At 42.0% G+C, this 11123-nt stretch overlaps 1 protein-coding gene across 5 annotated transcripts; it reads left to right on the forward strand.

The window, feature by feature from the left end:
* The first annotated feature begins 746 nt into the window (after positions 1-746).
* Positions 747-10868, forward strand: MSANTD4 (Myb/SANT DNA binding domain containing 4 with coiled-coils). Of its 5 annotated transcripts, none has more exons than XM_081098460.1 (4): positions 747-1167; positions 1812-1897; positions 6492-7090; positions 7443-10868. In XM_081098460.1, the coding sequence occupies exons 3-4, from the start codon at positions 6629-6631 to the stop codon at positions 8016-8018; spliced, it is 1038 nt and encodes a 345-aa protein (XP_080954586.1). In that variant the 5' UTR covers positions 747-1167; positions 1812-1897; positions 6492-6628; the 3' UTR covers positions 8019-10868. The 5 variants fall into 5 exon arrangements, with proteins under 5 accessions (XP_080954586.1, XP_080954587.1, XP_080954584.1 ...); XM_081098461.1 differs by having other exon boundaries at positions 747-877; XM_081098458.1 differs by having other exon boundaries at positions 751-1358.
* The last annotated feature ends 255 nt before the right edge of the window (positions 10869-11123 follow it).

An 11123-nucleotide genomic window follows, 5' to 3' on the forward strand; every position in this document is an offset into this window, starting at 1 on the left:
CCATCTCCATCCCCGGCAGGTGGCGTGCAGGAGGAAAAGGATCAATGCGTCCCATCCCTCTGCTCTCCAAACACCCCGAATAAAAGTATTTTAAAAATATTAAACAAAAAGAAAAGAGGACCTAGAGGGAGGAAAACCCGCGGGGAGAAGCACGTATTGTGGAAAACCATGAAGAAACAGTCAACAAGTCAAATGTTTTTTGAGGCGTCAAGTCAAATAAAAATAAGGACCGAGGAGTGATGCCTAGATTTAGCCCTAAGGAAAACACTGGCGACCTTGGCAAGGGAAACCCCAGAGACATGGCTGAGGCCAGACTAGGCTGCAGTAGTTTGAGCAGAAGGTGATGCCGGGCTAGGCACCCGCGGAGGCCGCGCAAGGGTCCTACTTGCTCTTCGCCCTTTTAAAAGTTGAGGGTCAAGGACGAAAGCCGAGTTTGGAGAGGGAGCGGCGAGCGACCCAGCCAGGCGGAACCACGCGGCCGGCTGATCGCTGAGGCCCAATCCTGTCCTAGAGCGCACTTGACTGACAGAGCTGCGCGCCAACGCCTGAGCGCAGGGCGGGAGGTCGCGAGTCACGGGGGAGGGATTCCAGGGCACTAACCCGGAACCGGTTTGGGACCCGTCTCCCATTGTGAGGCCAGACCCGGGGCGGGCCGTCAGCCAGAAAGGCAGGACCCTCCGGGCCAATAGACGAGCTGCACCCGACGAGTGGCAACCGCGCCAGCCAATGGGTGGTGGTAAGGGGGCGGGCGAAGCAGGGGGGCGGGGAATCAATGAAGCATCTTTTTTCCTAGCCCCTTGAGAAGCGGCGGGGCGGAGGTGCCTCGGGGTCGCAGGTGTGTGGCTCCGACCCGGGGTCAGCGGCAGCTCCGCAGACGGTTGGTGTCCTGGAAGCGGGGAAGGCGCCCTCGGGGTCAGCTGCAGGCGGCTGGGTTGCCCCGCGGCCGGCTCTGCGGCGTAGCGGGACTACGACGCCGGGGAGAAGCGCCGGTCGTGGCTGCAGCCTGACCCGGAGGGCGGGGCGGGCCCGGGCTGCTGCTGGAACCAGCGAGGCTGCAGAAGTTTACGCGCAGCGGGTCGGGGCGCTAACTGAGTATCGGGAGCGAGACTGTCTTCCCTGGGTGCCCCGTCTCCCACGGGTGCAGCCGCAGCGCTGTGACCCAGGCAGGTGCGCCTCCCGGCTCCGAGGCCTCCGGGGGATTCAGTGCTGCATCGTCCCGGGGCTGTCGCCGGGCGGCCCCCGGGGAAGCGGCGGGAGGGAGCGAGGGGCACTTTGTTCACCGGGTATCTGGCGACCTTAAGGAAACTTCAGTTATTTCCCCGCCGCAAGTTTTCGAGGAGCGCGTTTTATTTAGCAAGGTAGTGAATAACAGCGATTTTCAGCCCTTTGCGCCTCATGGCACACGGAAACTATTTACCAAAATTCTGGGGCACACCAAAAAATATATGGGTCCAAAAAAAAAAAAGAGATATAATTTTGATGTCTACTATTGAATTGGCTGTCATAGTTTAAAAATGGACAATGTAAAGGAAAAGAGGTGGGTGCCCTTGCTAGGCAGGTATTTCATGCTTTAAAAATTCCTGCTGCACATCGGTGTACCCCGGCGCACTGATTGAAAACCGCTGTCCTGCGTGATGGTCGGGATGGCGGGGCAGGTGGGGGAAGCTTGTAGATTTTGTGATGCTTTTTTTTCTTGAATAGCCTAATGAATTTGCCCACCCCCCATTTTTTTTTTTTTTTTTTTTGGACCCAGAATTTACTGCCTGGCTTTCCTCAGATCTTTTAATTCTGTCTTGTTATGCAATATGTAGGAACTTCCTTCTCAAGTGTTAGTCCTTGAGAAAAACTGCCCAGTTCTACTGTGCCATGGGCGGCACATCATCTTCAAAAGGATTACGTAAGTGAACCACTTATTCTACCTACTTCCAACCAGTAAAGGACGATTGTGAGATTGGGTTCAGGAAAATGGCTGTTCGCTGGGGCCAAGCATGGAAGATGTATCCGTTTTTAGAGGGTGCCATTACCGATTTCCCTTCTGTAAAGACAGGGAAGGCCACAGATTTAAAAGGGATAGCGTTTGACATCTAAAGCGTCATCTCACATTTTATGAGGCGTTATATACCCAGGACCCAGAATATGTGCCGGGCACATAGTAGGAGCTCAACAGATATTTTTGAGTAAAGAATCGGATGATGATGCCCTGACTTGTTTGGCTCAGTGGATAGAGCGTCGGCCTGCGGACTGAAGGGCCCCGGGTTCGATTCCGGTCAAGGGCATGTACCTTGGTGGCGGGCACATCCCCAGTAGGGGTTGTGCAGGAGGCAGCTGATCGATGTTTCTCTCTCATCGATGTTTCTTCCTTCTTCTCTGTAAGAAATCAATAAAATATATTAAAAAATATTTTTTTAAAAAAGAGTTGGATGATGGATGAGAGAAAACTCAAGCTCTGTTATATGAATACCAAAATGTGAAGGAGAGGATAGGAAAACAAACAAACCACAGAGGTGGAAATAAAGGTTAGTTTCTATCCCTGCAAGCATAGCTACCAAATTTAAATTTCAGGTGCTTTCTACCGTTAATCAGAAGATACCAGAGGATTTTATACAGCTCAGCCATGACTGACGAGAAAGCCAAGATACTAATGCCAATTTCAGTAAAGTTAAATATGTGTGGTAAAGTGCATTTGGTCAGTGAAATAGTCCGTCCGTTTAATGTAGAACAGTTAGGGACAAAGGGGATACCGCTTTTGTAAGATAGAGGCGTGGAGCTACAAATCGTTGGGAAAAGATAGGACATGCGAGTAACAATGCTGCCAAATTGTAAAAACATGTTGATTGAGGCATAGTTTTAAGAGGACTCTGATTTCTGCCAGGTGCTGATAAGTTTACCAGAGTCCGATTACTACATTGATCTCAGAGCCTAAGAGCAGCGAAATCTGAGGATGCATCTCTGCATAAATTAGGATTCTCTTGACAACTGTAATCATTGTTTATTATATATTATATTTTATGTATTACAGTTTATATATTAGTACAGTAACATTGCCTCCATATAGAAGGTAACCTGCTTGAATTTCAAAAATATACATGAACTCTCATAGATATATTTGTCTCTTGTAGTAAGTTTTCTAGCAGAGTGAAAGGTCTTAGTAAGCCAGCATTACAGATTTGTTGACATTCGGCCCCAACCTAGTTTCTCTGTCTCTGATGAGTCTTTTTGTTTTATAAGATCCAAATCAAATGCTGATTTCTTCTCACATCCTTGATCCCACCAAACATGTCTACTTTTTCTGAACACCCAGTGTATTTTGTTAGTACTTCTCTTGTTGCACTTTTTATATATTCGCATTCATCCAGTAATGAAACATTTGCTTACTGTATCCAGACACTGTACTAGGAAATGGCTAATAGATGGTATTTGTTGAGGGCTTACTATATCGTAGGCATTGTAAGATTCTTAGTTGGATTATCTCTTTTAATCATCAAAACATCATGTGTATCAATTCACTCTTTTTCCTTTTAATAGATGAGGAAATAAGTTTAAAAGGTTAAGTAATTTGCTTAAGAACACAGAGCTAGTAAATGGTAGAATTAACATAACAAGCCTAGGTAGTCTGTATTCACATCACAACTTCCAGTTTGTACTCTTCATTATAATTTTTCATGTAAATTTTTTATGTACAATGTTTTATAAGATTATAAATTAATAGCTGGAGTACTATAGTCTTCTGTGATCCCTATTGCTTCTAATGTAAAATAAATGATTATAATACAACTTGATAGTGGAAGCATGTAGCAAAGACGTTAGAGGGGATGAAAGTGAAGGCATCTTGAACAGACATTTAAGCCAAGGGCCGAGGATAAGTAGTCATTGGCCAGACAATAGAGCAGAGACCCTGAGAGTTGGGAGGGTGGGCTAAAGGGATGCATTATGATAGTCCTGAGGCAGGGATCATGAACGCTGGAACTGTGCTGTTTAATACAATAGCCAGTAGCCACATAAATCTATGTGTGGTTAGTCCAAATTTTACTGTAAAATGTAGTGTAAAATACCCATTGGATTTTGAAAACAGTGAAAAAGTAAAATGTCTGCATTACTTTTTATATTGATTATTTAAATGATAGTATTTTGCTATATTAGGTTAAATAAAATAATAATTTTTACTTGTTTCTTTTTTAAAATGTTTTTTAAATTGATTTTTAAAAATATATATATTTTTATTGATTTCAGAAAGGAAGGGAGGGAAGAGAGAGAGAAATATCAATGATAAGAGAGAACCATTGATTGGCTGCCTCCTGCACTCCTACAGGGGATTAAGCCTGCAACCCAGGCATGTGCTCCGACTGGGAATCAAACCCGTGACCATCTGGTTCATAGGTCAATGCTCAACCACTGAACCACACCAGCCAGGCTAAACTGATTTTTAAAGAGCAAGGAAGGAAGAAGTATAGAAAGATTGAAGCATCAATGAGAGAGAGAAACATTGATTGGCTGCCTCCTGCATGCCCCCTCCTGGGGATGGAGCCCGCAACCCAGGCATGTGCCCTGACTGGAAATCAAACAGTGATCTCCTGGTTCATCGGTGGATGCTCAGCCAGTGAGCCACACTGGCTGGGCTGGAAGTCTACATTAGAATTGATTGGCTTGCAATCTTTTTTGTTTTTGAATGCTTTGCCCTTTTTATAGGAGTGTGAAATTGACAATGATTTTTTGAGAGTTCACTTTCTGCTCTTGTGAAATTTTAGTTCTCTCTCCTCCATTTCAGCAGCACGTGGCAGTTTATATAATTATGTCACATGAATAATTGGAAACAACAAAATAGTGAATGGCATCTTTTTGGTGATGTTATTACATACATAGAGTCAGTTAAACGAAGATTACTGGGAACTTGAGAAGGAAACATTGTGTAAAAGTTCAGTAAAATTGTAATGAAAAATACCTTTTTATTTGCGTTTAGACATAAGGAATTTGCATTCACTTTTAAGTCCTAAGCAGAAAAGACCCAAACAATGATAAAATGTATGTGTGCACTTTTCAATTAACGTTAGTTAGCCTTACTCAGTTGTTATGCTTTGCTTCAGTAGGAGATATTATTTGAATTGCCAATACTAGAGAAATATTTTTTACATTAATAAGGATTTTAAATTGGCCGATACTAAAATATTTGAGAGAAGAAACCATGGTAGAGTGAAACCTACCTGGTTGAAGCTTTGAAGTGTTTTTCTGCCTATACACAGAACTTTATCAGAATCTTCCACATATATTAGAAGCTGCTCTTTTAGAAAATCTACTAAAATAGTTGAATCTCAAAACTTAGCAATGATTTCTAAGATTTAGGGATCACAAGCTGCTGCTAATAAAGTGGAAGGAGATGTAACCTAAGGGAATCAGGATATAATTGTATGTAACTGTCTTTGTGTAGTGAACAAATTATGTAACTTCTGAATTTTAGTTCATAAATAGAAATGCTCGTAGTGCACATTCCATGCTGTGGTGGGATTAACTTAGTGGATATTTGGTGTGGGTTTTTTTTCATGTTGGTAGGAAATGCTTATGATCACATGACGATAGAGCTGGAAGGGCCTTAGCATTCTCATCCCAACCTCTTTGTGAGTCAGCTCTGTCACAGTAACCAATGAGTGAATTTGAAGTAAAACCTAAAAATGAGTTTTCATTTGAGAAATAGTAAAATATAAGTGGTTGTAATTTCTCTGATTAAATTACATTGTCTATAGTTGTTTCTGAATTTTATGGATTTTTTTAGCCAGCCTTTTAGTGTTCCTCTAAATTTATTCTACAGAGTCTGAATTTTTTCTTTTTGATATCTCAGACTAGTGGTCATTTTGACAAATTGGCTCATTCATTCATTAAAAAATTATTTATGCTATGTCTGCCGTGTGCCAGAAACTCTGTGAGACTCAGAGAAGGTGATGGTGAGCAGAACCCTGCCACGCTCATGAAACTTCTAGTGAAATGGGGAGAGACTTGGCTGCATGTTAACACAAATGTGGCATTTAGCGAAGACAAGGAAGGAAGGTGTGCAGTCATAGCTTTTGTTAGAGTGATTTGACTTGCCAGGGAAAGTTTCACTGAGGAACAGATGTCTAGTCCCGGAGCTGCAGCATGAGGAGGAACTAGTAGGCCAAGAAGAGAGCGGCCCATTTCCTAGGCAGGGCGAACAGTGTGCACATGCCCTGAACAGGGAAAGCTGCGTGAGAAAGGGTGACTAAAGAAGGCCCGTGTAGTTGGACTCGAGAGGATGGATTGGGGAGAAGGAGCTGGAGAGGTAGGAAGTAGATCAAGAGTGAATATTACCAGTTAGTTAGGAATCATTACAGAAGCCCAGGTGAGAACATGGTACTGGCAGGGCAGAAGTAAACGTAGGCAGTTTTGAGCCATATTAAGAGGGTTTAAAAAAAATGTATATAGCTGAGTGGGTTGAAGTACATTGCAGAAGTTACAGGTTGACTGATTTTACTTTTTTTCTCTAGGAATTAGCCAGCCTGCCTTTGCTGCTATGGAACAGAAACTGATTTAAACGAAGTACCTTGATTTTTGTACTTTGTAGCATTCCTAAAACTCTAATCCTATCTTCTCTTACATTAAACACTTCATTTAAGTTAGAAATATGAAGCAGTTGAAAAGGAAAAGGAAAAGCAACTTTAGTGTTCAAGAAACTCAGACTCTTTTGAAAGAAATTACAAAAAGGAAAGAAGTCATTTTTTCCAAGCAACTCAACACAACAATTAACGTGATGAAGCGCATGGCTTGGGAGGAGATCGCACAGTGTGTGAATGCCGTGGGAGAAGGAGAACAGAGGACAGGGACCGAAGTGAAAAGGAGGTACCTCGACTGGCGCGCACTGATGAAGAGAAAGAGGATGAAAGCGAACATTAAGCTGGTTGGTTCTGGGTTTCCCCTTCCTTCGTCTGATTTAGATGACTCTCTTACTGAAGAGATAGATGAAAAGATTGGATTCCGAAACGAAGCAAATTTTGATTGGCAGAATGTGGCAGATTTCAGGGATGCAGGTGGATCCTTAACTGAGGTCAAAGTGGAAGAGGAAGAAAGAGATCCCCAGAGTCCTGAGGTAAGTATTGGCCTGTGAGCCCTTTCATTCATTTAATTTCTTCAGCTCTGATGTGTGAGTTCATTATAGTCCAGGAGCAGTTCAGAAGCTCTCAGATTTTCAAGCTGACTTCAAAATAGAATATAAACTCATTCCGTTTTCTTTTCTTTATATCATTAATCTCTTTCTTCTCCCCTAAATATACTTCTCTCAATTATCTGTTAGTGACATCAGCTAACTCATTGCAAAATTATTCAAAATGCAAAGGAAATGGTTTTATGTCCTCAAACAGTACAAAAAGATTTTAAGAAATATTTAGACAAATAACAATCATGAGATAGAACTAATACTGAAAATTGCTTTTTTCTTTTAGTTTGAGATCGAGGAGGAGGAGGAAATACTGTCATCGGTCATACCAGATTCCCGGAGGGAAAATGAACTTCCTGACTTCCCTCACATCGATGAGTTTTTTACTCTTAACTCAACACCATCTAGATCTGCCTATGACGAGCCCCATTTGCTTGTAAACATAGAGAAACAGAAGCTGGAGTTGGAAAAGCGACGGCTGGATATCGAGGCGGAAAGGCTGCAGGTCGAAAAGGAGCGGCTGCAGATCGAGAAAGAGCGACTGCGGCACTTGGACATGGAGCACGAGCGGCTGCAGCTGGCGAAGGAGAGGCTGCAGATCGAGAGAGAGAAGCTCAGGCTGCAGATCGTCAACGCGGAGAAACCGTCTTTGGAAAACGAACTCGGTCAAGGAGAAAAGCCCCTACTTCAACCACAGGACATAGAAACAGAGAAGTTAAAACTCGAGAGAGAACGCTTGCAACTGGAAAAAGATAGGCTGCAGTTTTTGAAATTTGAATCGGAGAAGCTGCAGATTGAAAAGGAGCGCTTACAAGTAGAGAAAGAGAGACTCCGAATTCAGAAGGAAGGACACTTGCAGTGATTTCTCTAGGTCTCCACTAGCAAGTGTTTGTAAACCATAGGTTTTTCTCTGTATCAGGTGATACGAAAATGGTCGCAGGATTAGCTGTTTTTCCCCTGTTTAATGTCAGTGTTTCCATAGGAAGAAGATAGTTGTATGTGGGTAACTGTATGCTTAATAGTGTATTATATAAAAATTATGTGCCCTAGCATAGACAGCATAGCAGGAGCTATTGCGCTGTACTCTGTAAAGTAGTGACATTACATAGTGTGTAGAATCTGTGCACTCAGTTTACAGTCATGTCTGCGTAAAATTCTAGCTCAGTGATTCTCAGCTGGGGATGATTTTTGCCCCCAGTGGATGTTTGGCAGTTTTTGGTTGTCAGAACTGGGACGTGGGGCGTTGCTGTTGGCATGTCGTGGGTAGAGGCCAGGGATGCCTACGTCTGGCAGTGCGCTCGATAACCCACCACAGAAAGTATTGTCCAACAGAAATGTCAGCGTTACTGAGGGGAGAAGCCCTATCCCAGTCTGACTGCACCTCTGTGGCTTGTTGTATAGTTTCAGAATATTAAACCTCAGATATTTGTGTGGGTAGTTACTTAAATGGCCAACAAACTTTACTAGTAACTATGAAACATAACTGTGTAGTATATAGCATTTAGGAAGTGATGAAAATTACAGATATTTTATTTCCATGTTTCCATCTATAAATAACCCGATTCAGAAACAATACAGGGAACATCAGTGATTGTCCAAAATGAGTTACTTTGAAAAACAGTTCATTCATCTAACTATTGGTGCTTTAGAAGCAACACACACTTTTTAAGCTTTAGTTCCCTTTCTTCTTTGAATCCATTTCCAATGTAAAATTGTCATTTCAACCATGTACTGAAGTCTTAAAGTAAGTGAATGGTTGAAGCTAGTAAAAATGATGCCAATGTAAAAACGGTACCAGTAGTCCATGAGCTTGAACTCAGTGAGTGGTTATTTGATTTTTAAAATAAATAATAGTTATTTGGGTGTAGGGGTGGGAGAGAATGTCCTCTGAATCATCATGATGATGATGAAATAATGATAATAGTAGCTGTGTGTTATGAATTAGGGAAACACTGTCTGACCTAAACTGTAGAACAGTTCTTGAGGGTAGTACCTAATATTCCTTAATTGAGGCTCAGAGAAGTCACACACTGAATGAAGGGCTGATCTCATATATTGTAGTGTGTTTTGTCTTTGCTCTTTCCTGAGGAACAAAGTTTATATCTTCAGTCCCTTAGGTCTGATATTCTGAGACCAAGGGCTTTTGCTTAACCTGGTGATTTGCTTTCAGCCCCCTGAAGTCCTTTTTCCACAAGCCAGGTGATTCTAATACACACCAAAGTTGAGAATCACTGCACGAGATCACTTTGTATTTTCTGATTTCCAGGGCTGATGTGTAGCTTTAATATATATATATCCCTTTTGTTGACAGATATTGTCTTGATTCTACGTTTGTTCCTTGTTAATTTAAGAATGTCTTGAAACCATATGTGATATCGGAGTATGGGTACACAAGGAAAAATAGACTTCTGCTTAGTTACCTTGACTTGACATAGTGTTATTTTTCTATAACTGAAATAAATGCTTCTACTCTAGAAATAAAATTTGCCTATACTAACTCTCTGGAAGCTTATCATTTCATGTGAGGCTGTGAGGGTAGAGGTTATCCAGCTTGGAAGAGAACCTTATCACGGTGAATGGGGGCAGGGGACCTAACATTTGTGTTAGGCACTATGCTTCCTGCTTTTCATACATTATTTTATTAATCCTCAGAACAACCCTTCAGCTAAGTCATCTTATGCCTCCTTTTATAAGAAACAGTGCCTCATCAGTTTAATTAATTAAATATCTGAAAAATGACATTAATCCTGACCCAAGATTTTAGTGTAAGAGCTCTATGGAGAAGTTGTAGTGAAAGTTTGGAGGTGTAGTTATGTGTTGTAGCTTTGCCACATACTACTTGTGAAAGTCATTTAACTTGTCTGTGATTTGATTTCCTCCTCTATAAAATGGGCTTAATGATACCTGCTTTGTCTCTGCTTTATAGTTTTTTTTGCCTTCCTCATTCTACCCAGGTGGTTGATCAAGTCCTGTCTTGTCTTCTGATGCTTCTGATCAACCTCCTCCAACCTCACCTGTGGCATTTGCAACCTGTTTTGCAGCAGCCTCCTGTCTCAGCTCCTTCCTTCCTAATCCCCCCTGTATGACACTTCCAGAATAGATTTCCCCAAAATACTGCTTTTACCATGTCCTGAGAATAGACGGCATGAAGTGGAAGAGCAGAGCACTGGAAAGATCGGGGGTCCAGTCCCAGGTCCACTTTACCTGCCGGGTGATGTGGACAGTAGTTGTCTCAGCCTCATTGTTCTAGTCTCTATTACATCAGACATCTGCCACGCTCGACTCTCACCATGTGTGGAATAATAGCGTTAGTATATGAAAGTGCAGTTTAAAACTTGAGAGCAACTTAGTGATAATGCAAATGTGTCCTACCTAAAATGAGTCTCCCATTCCCTTCTGTAGAAAGTCCTCAAATGTTCTTTGCCTCCTTTAAGATTTTCTCGTACCAACATGATTAAATGTCTGTGAAGCTGCTCTCCAAATATTCCATTAATCTTTCTTTGATCGTGTTGCTTTCCTTGACCGTATCCTCGTGTGGCAATCAGCAGAGCAAAGCTTTTTCCGACCCAGGGGCGTGACCATTTCTGCCATTCTCTACCATAATTTAAAAACACAAATATGAATTTTGCTGAATAGGAATATTTTATCATATGAAATTGGTATTGGTATGTCTTCCAAAGTCTCCATAGGGAACTTGAATAAAAATGTTAAAGTCAACATCAGTCTGCTCAGCTTATGTCTCATTCCCCACTTGTCTGAACACTGCTCCTAGACCAGGGGTTTGCAACCTTTTTGTGAGTGCGTGCCAAAACCAGCAAAATCTCTGACTCAAAATTCTTCTGCATGCCAACCCTAATTTTTTGAGAATATGTTATGCCTACTTGATAACGCTTAAGGTGTACGTATGTGAAGAACCTTGAAGAAATAATAAAATTCATTCAAGCGACAAAAACACAGTATATGATGA

This window comes from Myotis nattereri (genome assembly GCF_964212035.1).
Source record: "Myotis nattereri genome assembly, chromosome: 9".
Taxonomy (NCBI): domain Eukaryota; kingdom Metazoa; phylum Chordata; class Mammalia; order Chiroptera; family Vespertilionidae; genus Myotis; species Myotis nattereri.